Here is a 17,748-nt window from a genome sequence, read left to right as displayed (position 1 = left end):
TCTGGTTTCTTCCGACGAAGAAAATTTTTTTTTACGTTTTTTCGAACGCATTTTTTATTGATATCGATTACGTGTCTATCACGATACATATCTTTATCGTTTTATCGCCCAGCCCTATTTGACATGGTGGAAAATAGAATAATAGAATCAAATTGTATTAGCCTTTTTACCCGTTAGGGATGTGACGGTGAGAGAATTTTCCCTCACCGTCACATTGCAGTGCTTGTGCACTGAGCGGCTGTGAACGAATGCAGCCGTGCGCAGTTTACTTTTGGTTTGACAATTCGGGGGCGGGTTGCTTGAATTGTGGGTTCATTAGCCTATTATTCTTAATGAAAAACAACAACAAAACAGTACAATGACAAACTCCCTTAAATAGGTGCTTTTACATTTCGCTTTGAAACCAAATCTTTCGCCGTCATCTTGTCATTCAGCTCCTCACTCTCGTGATGAATGAGATCTGACTCCTGCTGCAGTTTGTGCGGCGACTCGTTCGGCTCACGCGGCACGTTCAGTTTTTAATTGTAGTTAATCTGTTCTCTAACTGAACAAAATCATTTTTACTACTATAATATATGAACACTGGGACGTAACAGACCTGTGTGTTTTGTATCACTTGTGCAGTGTCCGTTCTCGGAGCATATAAGCCCTGCCCGCGTGAGGCGCGCCGCTTCTCCAGATTCCTGCATTTATTAGAGAGAAGAATATGTTCAGCCCCTTCCCTCCGGCTCCGAAAGCGAATATTCGATGTTGATTACTACCGAAGCTCCAAAAATGGCATTCGGACCAGCCCTACTTATTTGTGGATAGTGAACAAACAGCTGAACAGCGCTTTGCCATACAATGTACTCGTGGGGGAATATCAATGCCAGCAGATAATATTAGAGTTGTGCGGTCAGATAATATCAGCTTGGGAGAATGAAGTCTAGGCACACTGCTGAAAACCCACAAACGCTCTGAAGCATAATAAAAATGAATGTGGTTAGAGAGTCGAGGGTTTCTCTCCGCTTGGATCCTGCTGCTTTGGCCAGATTCTGTGGCTGATGTATTGATCTGCAGGGCCAATCAACTGCTGTGAGGTTGATGGGCTGGTTCAGTGGCCTCTGTGATCTGAAGTTTGAGTGACAGTCTGCGGTTTGTGTGGAGGATGCAATGTAGTCCCAGTTGCTGCATTCATGATGTTTGTTTGTGTGTTTTTCTGTAGCCTGATGAGAGCTCACTGGACTTCTCCTCCTGTATATTGAGGCACGGCATTAAGAATGCCAAAGAGCTGGCTTGCGGAGTGTGTCTGCTCAACGTGGACTCGCGCAGCAAGGTCTGTACGCACCAAAAACAAACACATCTGCAATTAGCAACACACACAAAACACAAACACAGTGTATTTTATGTCGGATAGTTCACCCAAAAATGATAATTGGGATCATTTATTCACCCACATTTTGTTCCAAACTCCTAATTTCTTCTGTGGAACACAAAAGAAGGAATTTAGAAGCATGTTCTGGTTGCTCTTTTCCATACATTACAACGAATGGGAACCTGAATTATAATGGTTTGAGAGAGGATTCAAAAGCACTATAAAAGCATCATGAAAAGAATAAAAGCAGTAGGGATGATGACCAAAATTAAAGTCTTTATTCAGATCATTGGGTCATTTGTGATAAAAAACAGTTCACTGTTGTTTGAGTATATGCTATTAAAACGAAAAAAATTATATGCTATCTAAAACTGAAATAAAAATAAATTAAACCTAAATAGTTACAGATCTCAAAGTGACAACCGCCTAATAATCCCGCTGCTGAGATTTGTTATTTGATTAACATTAATGACACGAGACAAAAAGTAAATCTTATTTAGATTGATCTAATATTTAATTTATAATTTATGCAGTGAAGACTGTGAAGAGTTTGATAACTTTATTCAATTTCTGTATATTTCCTACCTAGATCAAATATTTAAAATATACAGTTTTTATGTTGTTTCCACATTAATTTGGAGATTAAAGTTTTTAATATATTTCTATATTGTAATAATTTCACATTTAATGTTAGGTGCAATTAATTATAGGAAAAAGGTGTGATTTTTAATTAGTTTTTTTAATCTATTGACAGCACAATTATATTATATTAATTAATTAATTATAGGTTTAATTTTTTTTTTTTAGTTTTAGTTTTTTTTATTTCAAATTTGTAATTTTAAGCTTCAACTTATTTCAGTTAGTTGCCAAAGCAACATTTCTAATTTTCTTTTAGGTTCTTTTTCTTTTAGTCTTTATCAATATTTATATTTTATCTTATTTCAGTTTTATTTCATTAACAAAAAATGTTTTTAATAGTTGTAGTTAACAATAACCCTGATCTATTTGACTAAACCGGTCTGATTGATTTGTTCATGAATCGGTTCTTGACTTGCAGTGTTTATCAACTTACTGTAGAGGAAGATTGTCAATTAAATTGATCTGGTCTGTTGTCAAACAAAGCAATATAGAGCATGAGTCATATTAGATGACTATTACAGTGCTTTTGCTTTTATGTTCCTGTTGGAAGCTTAAAAATCTTCAGTTCTCATTCATTGTAATTGCATAGACAATGTTTGGGTGAACTATAGATTTAAATTATTGAACAGATGATTCATTTAAAATTCCCATTAAAAAAAAAACAACAACAACAAAAAACATCCCTTCTGACTATTTCTGTGATTTTCACAATTTTACAGAAGAAAAACGAGAACACTTTTGGACGCCTGTTTAAAAGAGTAGGTTTCACTGAACTGCCCCGAAACTCCAATTTGCAGCTTGTTGCAGGGGTCAGACAGACAAACCCATGTTGTGCTGCCAAAATGACCAGAACTCACCTCTCCTTTCAGAACTGCCAAAAACAGCTCTCAGAGGTGCGCTCTGACTCATACATCTAAATCAACAGACACTCGGTCAAGACCACGCTTTCATTAAAGTAGCTTAGGTGTTTAATTTGGCTATGAGCTCTTAGCTCCTGTTTTCTCAGCATTTAAAGAAATCTTTCATGTCGAGCTTGCTTTGCCTAAGCGGCCAGTAAATCTGATTAATGGCCAAAAAGCATGAGGCAGGCAGCAAATAGGTGATGTATCTGTCATTTTGGCACCCCGGGGCGGTGAAGAACAAATCTAAAAGTGGTATGGGGCAAATTAAATATAATTTTAAGGGATTAGTTCATTCAAAAATACAATTATGTGATTTACTCATTGTCATTTCACTCCAGACCCTTTTTTTCTTCTTCCATGGGACACAAAAGGAGATGTTTAGCAGAATGTCCAAGCTGCTCTTTTCCAGACCATGCAATTGTATTAAAAGTGATGGCATAAAAATGGCGTAAAAGTGTTCCATATGACTTGTGCACTAAATTTGGCATCAATAATACCATTGCTTTAAAAAGCAGCCACCTGTCAGTCAAGACAGTTTGCGGTTAACAAATTGATTTGGTTTGTGTTTTCATTACAATTTTTATTTTAGTATTGACTTGGCACCAGAGTTGTTTAGACCAACATTACTGAGTAAATGATGACACAATTCAAATTTTTGGGTGAACCATCCCTTTATTCTATTCATAAGCACAATCCAATCCTGCACTGTTTTAAACGCATAATTGTCACTGCCACTTGCCCCGTTAACAAATAATGGCCAATCAGCTCATTAGGATTCCTCGTCTCACTGAAACCCTCCTGAATCTCCCTCATATTAATGTGACGGTCAAGGTTTGCTGATGTAATAGGGGGTAAACATTGCTCGTAGTGCTCCAGATGCAATCAGGGAAGGAGGGGCTCAGAGCAGCAAGGAATCATGGGACGGATGTCTGAGGAGCAGATGCAGCTCAGCCATCAGTCACGCCGACCAAAAACACAGGTGCTAATAGATCCGCTGAACACATCCAGCCCGCCGCAGATTAATAGAGCGGTTTCCGTCTGCTCCCGACATCCGATTAATATCCGCTTTTTAATTACGTTTTTGGCGGTCTGGGGTGCAGCGTCACTGTCTGAGGGGAATTAAATCAGGGTTTTGAAGGTGGAGCAGCATCTCTGAGATGAGCTGTTTTTAAAGGTGGGGTGTTGAGCTACAGGTGGAGATTTTCACTGGGGTGTGGATGATTCACTCTGCTGACCTTGGGCTAGCATTCAGTTTCTGTCCCTGCCGGGGAAGGACGTGATCTGCTAACAGGATTTGTCTGCAGGAATGGGCAACAGTGTATTAACATAGCACTTTGCATAGATTTGCTATTCAAACTAAAATACAATTCTATATACACTACGTCAAAAATTTGGGGTTGGTAAGTTTTTATTTAGTTTTTTTGTTTTGTTAATGAGTCTCATGCTCACCAAGGCTGCATTTAATATATAATAAATAGTTAAAAACAGTAATATTTGAAAATATTATTGAAAGTTTGTGAATAATTTTAACTAAATAAGAGGGATCATAGAAAAATGCTTTTTAGTACTGTCCTGAATAAGACTATATTTACACATAGTCCACAAGACAAAAAAATAGCTGAATTTATAAAAATGACCCCATTCAAAAGTGTATGTACCCTTGATTCTTAATACTGTGTGTTTTTTTTTGTTTTTTTGTGATGGTTGTTCAGGAGTCTTGTTTGTCCTGAACTGCTTAAAAGGATAGTTCACCCAAAAATGAAAATTAGCCCATAATTGACTCACCCTCAAGTAGGTGTATATGACATTCTTCTTTCAGACGAATAAAATCTGAGTTATATTACAAAAGTCCAGGCTAATCCAAGCATTAGAATTTGATTCATAGTTGCTTTGTTTTTGAAGTCCATAAAAAGTGCATCTGCCCATCAAATATCCACGCGGCTCCGGGGTGTTAATAAAGGCCTTTGTGTAAAAAAAAAAGTATATTTAAAACTTTATCAACTGAACTTTCGGCCGACCGTCTTCCATGGAAAAATGTTGAATGTTGAAAGTGAAACTCAAGATGCGTACGTGACGTCATGACGAGCGGACCTGGTCGCGTTAGTCTTTCGATCGGCAGGGGAACTTTAAACAATTTTTCCATTAATTGAACAGGGAAGGCGGTCAGCCGAAAGTTTACTTGATAAAGTTTTAAATATGGATATTTTTCTTACACAAACGCATCGATTCGCTTCAGAAGGCCTTTATTAACTCCCCAGAGCTGCGTGGAGCAGTTATTTGATGGGCAGATGCACTTTTTATGGACTTCAAAAACAGAGCAACTATGAATCCAATTCTAATGCTTGGATTAGCCTGGATTTTTGTAATATAACTCCGATTTTATTTGTCTGAAAGAAGAATGTCATATAATACACCTAGGATGACTTGAGGGTGAGTAAATTATGGGCTAATTTTCATTTTTGGGTGAACTATCCCTTTAACGTTCTTCTGAAAATCCATCTTTTCACTCTGAGGACAATTGAGGGAAAAAAGGTTCAAACATTCACGGATGCTCCAGAAGAAAACACGATGCATTAAGAGCTGGGGGGTTATTTAAAATAACGGTTTTCTATTTTAATATATTTTTAAAATGTGATTTGTTTCCTGTGATGCAAAGCTGAATTTTTCAGCATCATTACTCCAGTCTTCAGTGTCACATGATCCTTCAGAAATCATAATATGCTGATTTGCTGCTCAAGAAACATTTCTGATTATAATCCATGTTGAAAACCGTTGTGCTGCTTAATACTTTTGTGGAAACCGTGATGCATATTTTTTTTTAGGAGTCTTTAATGAAAGGTTTTGACATAGAAACATTCTTTTGTCAAGTCAAGTCAACTTTATTTATATAGCGCTTTTAACAATGTAGATTGTTTCAAAGCAGCTTTACAGTGTTAAACAGGAAAATAATGCAGCATAATTTTATTCAGCTGTATAGCCATTCTGGAAAAATTTCAAGTATCATACAGTGACAGTGTGGGCTTTAGATCAATAATTTGATCAGTAATTTAGTTTAAATGGTTAATTTAGTTTATTATTTAGATGTATTTCGATGTTTCGTTGAAAAATTTAGTGTCCCCAACTGAGCACGCCAAGCCAGAGGCAACAGTGGCAAGGAATCCAAAACCCCATCAGGTGACCTAATGGAGAAAAATAAACCTTGGGAGAAACCAGGCTTTTATTCGTGTTTTGTAACATTATAAACGTTTTTGCTGTCACTTTTGCTCAATATAATGCATCCTTGCTGATTATAAATTGAGTGCTAATTTTTTTAAAAAGAAAGCAAACAAAACATACTGACCTCAAACTTATGAGCGGTAATGTATATATTAAATAGTTACATTTTACAATTATTTTACATTTAGGCCCATATCATAACTTATTACTGTGAAAAGCTATGCTAAGGTTAGCCACTTCAAGCTGTTCGGCTTGTTTCCAATGTAGCTAGCTAACCAACTCAAGTTGTGATCTCTGTAAAGGTTTTTCACCAAATCACCAAATTGAACTGCAAATATAATGGTTTTTATCCATCAGGTTTCCCAAACAATCTGATCTTTTTCCTGCCAAACATCTCATTACATGTAGTCCCGCCATTTGTTGAGCTAGATACATCAGACCACTCAAAAAAAAAGGCATCCCAGTGTTTACATGCTTCAGGAAGTCAACCTGCGAATGGCATACTTGTAATTGTCTCTGTACAGTAAACTATGAGAACGTTTTAATTGCGTACTTCACAAGTCAATTAACTATAAGTAGTTATGGATTCTCAAAAGACTGCAGTAAACAACTGTTAGAATTAATGTTTGCTTAGAGATGTTTAGATTATATGCTGTGTGTCCAGAATGTAATATGATATATTACATGACTTTTGATAAATTTTTTGCCACATTTTCCTTTCAGTCTGGATGAGTCGACAATGGTTGCCTAAAGTTTGCGCCAGTCTGAAGATTTTGGTCAGTCACAGTTGACAGATTTCACAGAAAATCACATGGCCTTTTTTTTACCTTCAGACTATTACATGCAGTCAGAGGATATGAAAACACGTTTGATATTTTGAGATGATTTTATAACACATAGCAATTAGGGATGCAGCGATATGAAGACTTTGGCCGAAACTGATAATTCTTTATATTAGAAAGCCGATAACCGATATTTTGGCCGATAAATCTAAATCCAAACATAATTTTTGAGATCCTGATAACAAAAACAAAAGTTTCACCATTAAAACCATGTCCCAAACACTTTAACATAAATCAAACAACAAATGACATTAGCCTACTTTGAACCAGTGTTTTAAAATTAATTTTACACTCATTTTTTCCTACTTTCCTTACCAAAAAAAAGTCGCTTCAACAACAGCATGCTTGTTTCATACGTCATCGTCTCAGGCATGTGTTTCTGTGTGAATTTGTTGTGTTGAGAACAATTTGAAAGTCTGGTAGTGTATTGTCCTCAGTCATTTAGTGTTCGATGCCCAGTTTTTCCTCGGGCAACTGTATGATGCCTAGTGTTTCCAAATCTGTTCAGATTTTAAAAGTCATGTAGAGTATTCCAGCCTTAAATGTCACACTAATATAGCATCCTATTAAAAGCCCTAACTCTGTGAGGTGGGCATCCATGCTAAAATTAGAATAGATGCCATGTTATTAAATTCAAGCTCCTGTAGCACAGTTGGCTGCACCTAATGTGAAAAACAACAACAAGTATCATTTGAAAGGAAGCCATTAGCTTGCATTTCAGCTGTATCTACTATAGCACAGTTGGACCACTGTGGGCTCTCTGGTGCTTTAGTTTTGCCCTGCATACCTTGTGCATTATGCTATATAGGAGCCGTCTCAAATGTAGTAAGAATCCTGGCAGAGTGCCACAGTTCAATATGTTTCAGTTTTCAGAAACAGTAGTTAATCAATCTTTGATAGGTATTTGGCCTCTATGCTTTTTTTACTAAGCATTATCGACTCGCATGATTTTAACTACCTTTATGTATTTTGTAAGCAAAACATGTCTTTCAGTTGTTTTGAACATCCTCCCATGACGTAGTTAGTACTCTCGCAGCTTAAATTAAAATTAAATGGAAGTCTTGCACAAAAAAGCTTGTAACCAGTTAGTTTAGCATTTATAAATTGTTGCCACGGTCTTGGAAAAGTCATGGTCAATGAAATAGTGAATCAACATCTTGCGTTGTTTGTGCCGCTCTAAAATATTTTATTGGATATATATGCAGTACGGTGAATATACATTTACATTTAAACGTTACCGTTCAAAAGTTTGGAGTCAAGATATTTTAATTTATTAGATTTATTAGATTTTTTATTTTATTCAGCAAGGATGCATTAAATCAATCAAAAATAACAGTAAAGACATTTATAATGTTACAAATTAGTTAGAATTTCAAATAAATGTTCTTTTGAACTTTTATCAAAGAATCCTTTTTTTTATTTTATTTTTATTGTTTCCAGTGGTAATAAATGTTTCTTGAGCAGCAAATCAGCATATCAGATTTCTGAAGGATCATGTGACACTGAAGACTGGAGTAATGATGCTGAAAATTCAGCTTTGCATCACATGGTAAAAATAGACCAACATTATTTATTCCTATTTTAAAATATAATTTTAAATTGTAATATTTTACAATATTACTGTTTTTACTGTATTTTTGATCAAATAAATGCAGCATTTGTGAGCATAAGAGACTTCCTTTTAAAGGGTGCTTTCACACTGGCACTTTTGGTGCGCACCCGGGTTCGATTAACATCAGAGTTCGGTTTGTTTGGATTTGCGCACTCGCAAACCGTACCCGAGTCTGCTTAAAAAGGGTGGTCTGGGGGAATGGTTCATGTGAACATACCAAATCGTGGAAGTGAACTGCTATTAATGACATATGATTTGATTAAAAATGTGTGTTTCACTCACCCTCAGCGTTTTTAGAGCATTTGCAGTACATTCGCGGCAGATAGATGCAAGTGGCGTTACGTACTGAAGCTTTGGAAACAAAACCAGTGGTTCAAAAACAAAAATGTAAAAGTGAGATGAGCAACGCTATGCATTACGCATGCTATGCGTTAACAAGCAACAGAGTAAACAGCTGCTGCTTTGACGCAAACGGACGCAAATAATGTAATCTGAACACAGTCCAGCGGGGGAGGGGGGAGCAATCAAACTCTGGTTTGGACCAGGCAATCGAACCAAGTGTGAAAGCACCCAAAACATTTGAGAAAATGGTAGTATTATGGTAGTGACCCCTATTAATGGTACAACGCTAACTTCGTTAGGAATAGATAGTTAGGAACTGTCATTTTGTTTTCATGTCCACAGTTGCCCTTTCTTGTGTTGTACTGTAGCTCATTTGCAACAAGCTTCCTCCTTTGCATGGACACCTTCCTCTGTGGGCTCTCTGGTGCTTTAGTTTTGCTCATTAACAAAGCAAAAAGAGAAGAAAAAAGCTCTATACTAACGCTGATGCTGACTTGTTTATGCTACTTGCAGGCACTGACAAAAGACAGTCGCTCCAAATTAAGGGTAAATATTCTACTGTTTTTCTCAAAGCTTCGCTTTAGTGAATGTAGGTTGAAGCTGAAGCGTCCCTCACTGTCCTTCAGACTTTGTAAGAAGTGTTGTCATCTTTGCAGGTAGGATGCACTCTGTGTTTGCAATCAGATAGTAATTAACCTTTCCGCCAGCTAAACAAGGTCAGTTGAATTAGGGTGACCTTTTCAGCGATTCTGAGCCACCTGTTCATCTGCAGCAGGCTGAGAGGAGAGAAACGGCGCTTGTGCAGCAGCTGCCACCCCTCTGTGCTCCACAGACACACGCAGGCGTATCTACCGCGGGATCAGCCGTTTCATCGCACGGCATTGTTCAGATGTACACTCAGACACGCTCAGCTCTGTATTTACTACAAGAAGGAAAGGCAGAAAGTGAGAGAATGTACAAGTGAGACAGACAGACGGTATATAATTTATGTTTGACTAGGGTTTGGTATTCCCAACCATCTTACAATACACTAGACATTGTGAAAAATACAGTGTGGTCTAGAATTGAGACCACTAGAGAAAATGCTTATATTTTGTGTAATTTGTATTATTCTTATTTTTATTACAAATATTTTATAATTCATTTTATAATTGAGAGAAATTAAAGCTAGTGTTTTCTCAGACTTGGACCTCACTCTATCATTTAAAACATGGCAAAGCAATGTCGTAAGTGTTTGCAATTAAATCTGTGCATTATAATTCAGCAGGCGTGTAGAAGTACCCCCCCCCCAAAAAAAAAAGTAATTGTGAGTTTAAAATTAGAAATAGTCACACTATGAGATATAAAGTTGCAATTATGAGAAATGGTGTCACTTGTGAAATACGAAATCACACAGAGAAATAGTCGCCATTACAAAAAATAGTCGCAATTATGAGAAATGGTATCATTTGCGAGATATAAATTCACAATTATGAGAAATAGTGTGATTTGCGAGATATAAAGTCACTGATATAAATTTGCAGTTGCAAGAAAGTCGCAATTATGAGTTTCTTTCAAGAAAGTGTAATTTGCGAGTCAAACTGAGATAAAGTTGCAATTGTAAGAAATAAGGTCACTATATATCTCGCAAATGACACTTTCTCGCAATTGTGACCTTATTTCTTGCGATTGTAACTTTATTTCAGTTTGACTCTCGCAAATGGCACTATATCTCAATTGCAACTTTATTTCTCGAAATTGTCACACTTTGACAAAATATATAATCTTATATATATACTCACTGAGATATAAAGTTGCAATTGCAATAAATAAGGTCGCAATTATGAGAAAGTCACAACAGTGTCATTTGCAAGAAATACAGTCACACTGTGAGAGAAATTAACATTTGCGAGAAATAAGGTTGCAATTATGAGATGTCATTTGTAAGATATAAACTCACTGAGAGGTAACGTTGCAATTACGAGAAAGTCGCAATTATGAGTTTCATTTGCGAAAAATAGTCAAAATTATGTGAAGGTTGCAGTTATATTTAAAGTCAAGTTATGAGATATAAAGTTGCAATTAGAATAAATAAAGTCACAAGTGCTCTATTTTATTTTATTTTTTTCAAAGGAACACTCCACTTTTTTTGAAAAAAGGCTAATTGAAAAGGTGCGAATATATGTTTTTAGGTTTTTTTTGTTTGTTTTTTTTCTAGGCCGATATGGCTAGGAACTAACTGTGCAGCAGGCCCAATATTACGCAGCGCCTGAAAATAGTCCCCAACACATTCCCTGTGTAAGCAGGTTGTCGAATTGGTTATGTTGACGGAAGTTAGCATATTTTCAGGCGCTGTGTAATATTGCGCTGCTGCACTCATGGTACGACAGCAAAGTTCCTTGATTATTACGCAGAAATGAGAGAATAGTACTGTTTCCTAGAAAATCGCAACTTTTTATTTTCCGTCGGTCTTCGTACACGATGTACTTACAGAAGAGTCAAGTTTTAAAAAGGGAAAAATATCGAAACTCTTTGGTAATTTTTTTGAGCGAGATGCTAACGATCTAATCAGATTCAATGATCTATGCTAAGCTATTCTAAAAGTGCTACCGCCAGACCCAGAGATCGGCTGAATGGATTAGAAAACGGTAAAACTCAACAGTTTAACTCTAGGGGAGTTGGAAAATGAGCCTATTTTCAAAAAAAGTGGAGTGTTCCTTTTCCTTTTAAGATTGATACAGACCTCAATATAGAAATGTAACCGGAACAAGTAAAAACAAATCGACACAAGATACAAATATTGAGACCCAAGCAGTCCAAAAAAGGTGTTAACCATATTTATTTGCACATCCATATAAATATGAATAAATATAAATCAAATAAAAAACAGTTTAACAACTAGAACTGTTATGTATGTACTGAAGAGTACAAACTCTCCTCATTGAGGACATAGTTTCAGTGCGCTCAAGCGACGCTTCAATAACCTTGTTCACAATCCCCCAAAAGCCATGATCCGTCCTCCAATCCTCCTTCCACTAGTGACGGCCTCCTTAAATTTTCCCGTGTACTAATTGGAGCATACTTTTTATTATTAACTCTTGCTTTACCATGATGAATAATACACAAGATGATTAAGAACAAGAGTCTGCAAATAGCTCAAATGAACGCTTCCCTACAGTTTTCGCTTTCTTTAAAGCCACGCCAACTCAGCTAAAACAGGAGATCGAAAACCGCAAACCTCACGTAAATATTATCAAATTCATAGGAACTGTAATAACACGATAAAACGGTGATGGAAGACAAAAGTGGTCTCTCCATTACGGTTTCATTTCGCTTTTTAACAAACACCCTTTAAACAGGACAATATTGTTTGTCAAGAGAATATAGACAAAATGTTGCGTTTGAAATGGTGTGCGCGTGCATGCATAGTATCAGTGTGGGAGGGCATGATTCACAACATGAGTCATTTCTCCTTCCAGCATCAGCTCTGATTTTTCATAGGAGCTTCATTCTGCATAACATCCATATCATCACTGGCTTATCACAAATGCACGACTACAGCTGTGACTTTCAGAATGAAAGCACACTCGCACGCTGCGCATCGATATATCGAGTGCAGTTCACTGGGTTCTTGTTTCGCTTCTCTATATATAGGGCTTGTGTGGGAGGATTGCACACTTCTTTTTCTCTGTTGAATCCTACAAATGATGTCAGTACACAGTTGAGCTCTTGTCTCTTTTATGAAGTGTGGTGATATGCCACTTTGCAGTCAGATATAGACTAGTAAATGTGCTGTCTAACATGTAGTATAGAGACGTAGGTTGAATGTAGTAGTGTTTGATCCAAGTTGGGTGTCATTTTCTGGGTTCAATACAGTTTGAGCTCTAATCGGCAGCATCTGTGATGCGCTGCGAGCTTCCATAAGGTGATTGTGACATGTCCCTTTAGAAACAAACATAGTTGCTTCTATTAATTCTTCCATGCAGCAATATGCATTATCAGCAGTTATTAAAGTATAGTTTAAAATTTTTGATTTCGATTTTATTTTTCTGTTTTCTAAGTTTTAGACATTCTGTTGTGTTTTTGTAAATATGTCTATATAGTTGAGTTTTAGTTAGCCTATTAATAATTCGTTTTTTTTTGTGTTTTTTTTTACATTTTATTTCAAGTAAGGCAAATGTTGGTTTTTATGGTTCAGTTAATGATGATAACTCTGGTTATGAGCTGAACTTCTGGTCACAGTGTTTCGAGGCGTTGCACGGTCATGACTGAAGTTGAAATATGATATTATATCAGAGAAGGTTAGTAAATGAATATCACTAGTCTTATAGTAACGTTCAAGTCTAATGTGTAATGTTCAAGTCTATTGAAATTCTGGACAATACTGATAAGCGATGTTATAGGCGAAAACCGATAAATAGCCGATTATAAATATTCTGCTATTTTGCCAAAATGACACAAAAATTAAAATCAATTGTTTAAATGATGAAGGAATTTAGGGGACGTTTACACGACACCGTTTTCAACTTTGCGCTTTGGCCGTTAATTTTCACGACGACTGCCATTTTGGGGGCCTGAAAATGCAAACTTTTGAAAACGATTTTCAAAGTTTTTATCATTTCATATCGTCTCGATGTACACAACCAAAACGAGAATTTGTGAAACCGGAGATTTCATGCAAATGCATATTAAGAGGCGGTCACACTGCACTTTTCGTTCAATTGACTTCCATTCATACGCATGCGAATGCATCAGACTGGAAACGCAAGCTACTTTGAAAAGTTTCAAGCTTGGTGAACTCTGAGCTGCGAATTCGCATCACGTGACTGTGTGTGACCAATAGAAGATCGATATATCATGACGTGACCACTTGGCTGAATTAAAAGAACAATTTTTTTTTTTTGCAGTAAAGTCGAGTAGATTTTTTACATTTTGGGTGTATTTGTTATATGTTGAGTTCCTGCCTATAAAAAAGACTCTCAGAGAGTGACGTCATATCACGATCGTTGCGATCTCAAAGTCTAGTGTGACCGCAGCTTTATGTGTGCAGTCTATAGGCCTGTAGTGTCATCGCTAACTACTGCCCTGGCAGCAGAATACAATGTTTTTAAAAGTTTTCACAGATCCGTTTGAACAGGGATCGTTTTGACAATGGTTTATACGTGAAAAATGCGAAGGAAAAACGTTTCAGTTTTTAGTACTACATTGTTGTGTAAACGTACCCTTAATTCTTTCCCCGCCATTGATGTATATTTCCGTCATTTGTGAGAGAACTAACATTTCCAGCTTTGTTTTTTAACTCTTATACGGTAGGGGGCGCTATTACGCATCTTCTGAAAGATAAGCTACTGAATCTCCTGATCAAAACACAGGCAAAGAAGAAGCAGAAACAAGTGATATCATATATAATCATATTCATATGTAAAATAACGGAATCACCAACATTAAACAGCGTATAAATCAAAACTGCCTGATGTTAGGATGAGTTATAGGGCTGTGCAAGCATTAGGAGTGTTGATGGCCTCGATCTACTCCATCTGTGTTTTGATCATCGTTCTGAATCCGATCCAGACGTAGTCTTTTTGCTCAATGTTGCTTTTTTTTTTTTTATGAAATTCTCCCCACATACAAATGTTAACAAAAAGGAATGCATGATGCTAGAATAAAACAGACCCTCTGCTTTAAAAAAGAGAAGAAAAAGGTATATACCACGTTCAGATATTCTGGAGCCCATGAAAATTTTGTGAAAATTATCAAAAAGGCTGGCGGTGGCTTTCAACTTTTTTTTTAAAACGCATCACAACATTAAATATACAGTATGAAAAATGTATATTCATTTTGAGATTTTCTAAGAACTTTTAACAGTGTTATTAGTATTTCTAAAGATTACCTTTAAGGAGATGTTAGACGACCGCAAAGCTATTCTAAAGGTAAAAATAGGGTGAAATGAGCATAAACGGCTAAATACACAATTTCAACTGATACCAAATATGATTGTCAATAATCGATATGTATATACACTCATATATTGGATTTAAAAAAAGCTTAATTTGTATTGAACCTGGGACATTCTATTAAAACAACCTTAAAAAATTAAACCCCGGTTTCACAGACAAGGCTTAAGCTAGTCCCAGGCTAGAATGTCTGTTTGAGATGTTTTAACTTGCTTATCTTAAAATATGTCAGTGCCAGTGTTTTGTCTCAAGATACACACCAGTAATGTTTTTTTTCTATGTCACATTTATAAAAGATGGCCTTATTACACTAAGGCCTAATCCTGGCTTAATTTAAGCCCTGTCTGTGAAACCTGGCCAAAATCCTAGTAGTTCAAACCCCAACATGTCCCTATCAAGTCGGACTTTATCCTAATTTTCTCACCTTTTCTTGCACAAATCCTCTGCAGGCCTTCAATTCGGAGACGGACAACTTCAAGCTCATGTACGGAGGTCACCAATACCACGCCAGCTGCGCTAACTTCTGGATTAACTGCGTGGAACCCAAACCGCCGGGTCTCATCCTGCCCGACCTGCTCTAGAACACTGAGCCACTGCCTGAAGGATCATGGGAGTCACTTTAACGTTTAACGCCGTTTCCCTTTGAACCGGTACAGCTCTCGCCACTTGAAATTGAGGACACAACTGTCTAGATCCGCCATTGTCTGTAGGAAGATCAGATAGAAAATGTACTACTGAAAAATAGTTTATTTAAAATATTGTAAATGTGTCTTTGTCTCTGCATTTTGGATCATGGTCATGTACAGACGTTGATTGCTCTATCATGTGAAGTAAATACTGCAGAGCTATTCTGCATGTTACAAATATCAGACTTGTAATATAAATCCATAAAACAATAAAGGGAAAGCATCTGAAAGCATCAAAAACGTGTAGCAGATATTACTGAAATAAGAGAGAGACATTTTCGACATCTGTATCTTCTTTTATGTGTCATTTGTTTTCTGTTATAGTTGTGCTGGAACACAAGTCACTTTAGTAGTGGGTCTGGAAACGGTCCTCGAATGCTTGAGTTTCTGAGAATCTTTTCCAAAACATCAAGCCTGGGAGCTGTTCCGAAGTGTTTTGATATTTAGTGTTCTGAATTTAGATGTGGCGCTTTTAAAGGACTTTGTTGTGTGACGCTTTGAAGGAAATTCAAGTTTGGGGATGCAAGAAGTACAAAGTCAAGCCTTTCCCCTTCTTCCAACCGAAGCAGAATGACTCTAAACTTTCATAATGAATTCATTTCTTTACATTGAGATGCTATTAATGAATCAATGAGGACACAAAAGAGATTAAATGGCATTGTTAGTGTTTTACTGAGGTTTTAATGGTCTTTTAATCGTCTTTATTATCATGATTCATGAATCAAGTTCAACTCATTAATTCTACTTCATTTATGAGCCCTTTCTACTACAATGACCCTGTGCATCCTTTTGTGTCTGTATTTCTGTTAATACTTGAAGCCAGCAAGGGAAAATTAAATATTTGAATGTTAGTATTGAGTGAAAATGTGAAATTTCTGTGTCCCACATTTGAGTGATTACTGTGCGTTTCTGTAAACCTGCCTTCATCTGTTATCAGGGCCAGCTCGTGACAACACTTCCCTCACACTGACTCGGCGCTGATAGCTGCCCTTCACAGCAATATTACCTTGGCAACAGTTTCCAAGGATACAGGACTTTGAATTTGTATCATTGTCTAAAGACATTAAGATTTAGTCCCAGTGTGTGCATATAGAAGGTGAGTGACTTTTTTCCCCCCACCATTTTGATGCTGTTTTGACCGGCTGCTAGTGGATAATGTTCTGTACTTGACTTTATACACGCATGACTAATAACCTTTATCCACATTGTTTTTGCTGAACAACAGGGATTAGATTTACTGAGACTTCCTGGGGTCCGTTCTTCGTACGTCACTAACTCAGTTAGCTGGATTTGATTGTTGGCGATTTGGATTGAGCAACAGGTCCGTAAACTTAAACCTGCTCGAGCTGCTTATTTCATGTAAACAGGATTAGATCGCATCTTGAGGTGATACTTAATCTGTCCCAGCCACTGCTACTTTATTACAAGAGTTCCTTACTGAACCAGGGGCAATAATATTTTTAAATAATATAAAAATGTATTTGAAAATATTATAATGTTGTGTATATTACTATAGACACAGCCACTTTATTTTTGAGAAAATAGATCATTTTATTGGAGTCTTACACACATGCTGTACAGTTACTCTGAGCCGTGCATTAATTTGAGTTATGACTGATATTATGGGATGGTTTGAAGCAGCGAAAGAGATGCACTTGATCTTGACCCTTAAGAAACTTGAATTAATGCTGTCTGTAACACATCTGCTTCAAATTGAATTAAAAACTAAATTAATTGCTAATTACAACATTGAAATAAAAATGTAAAGGGTGTACAAATACTATAAAATAGTGAATATAAATTGGGAATCATGTTCATCAAAACAGTGCACATTTCATTTATCTATTATAACTTTTATGTTGGTTTGGTTGTTTGGCTGGTTCCTTACAAAGGTCCAGAAATTCGTGTTTTATCTTTTTTTAATTTGTCAAGTTTTTTTGCCAGGTGGTCTTGCCGCCAGCCAATCGCTGCATTGCTGATCGTGGTTTTGAGTATCGATGCATCTGCCCTCTTCAGGGAACACAGGAACGCACAGTAATCTTAGATAACTTAATCCAGATATTTTAATCCAATACGCAAATTTGTTGGAAGAACCAAATTATCCAGAGATCAGTTCGCGATTAAAAGATCTGTCAAATTATCTCGGATGTATTAAGCGAGGTACGAAGAACAGACCCCTGCTCTATGTGAATTTTTTTTTTTTTTTTTCTATGTGGTTCCCA

The 17,748-nt window shown here is 36.6% G+C and overlaps 1 protein-coding gene across 1 annotated transcript in view; it reads left to right on the top strand.

Annotated features, from left to right (window-relative positions):
* The window catches only part of synrg (synergin, gamma), a 55,509-nt gene extending 39,122 nt beyond the window's left edge, over positions 1 to 16,387 (top strand). The window contains exons 20-23 of the mRNA XM_079823346.1: positions 1,205 to 1,315; positions 2,713 to 2,751; positions 9,421 to 9,453; positions 15,290 to 16,387. Coding sequence (XP_079679472.1) covers positions 1,205 to 1,315; positions 2,713 to 2,751; positions 9,421 to 9,453; positions 15,290 to 15,421 — 315 coding nt within the window. The 3' untranslated portion in view covers positions 15,422 to 16,387. The remainder of the gene's footprint in view (positions 1 to 1,204; positions 1,316 to 2,712; positions 2,752 to 9,420; positions 9,454 to 15,289) is intronic.
* The last annotated feature ends 1,361 nt before the right edge of the window (positions 16,388 to 17,748 follow it).

Source organism: Gobio gobio (genome assembly GCF_949357685.1).
Source record: "Gobio gobio genome assembly, chromosome: 8".
NCBI lineage: Eukaryota > Metazoa > Chordata > Actinopteri > Cypriniformes > Gobionidae > Gobio > Gobio gobio.
This window is presented reverse-complemented; position numbering and strand designations above follow the sequence as displayed.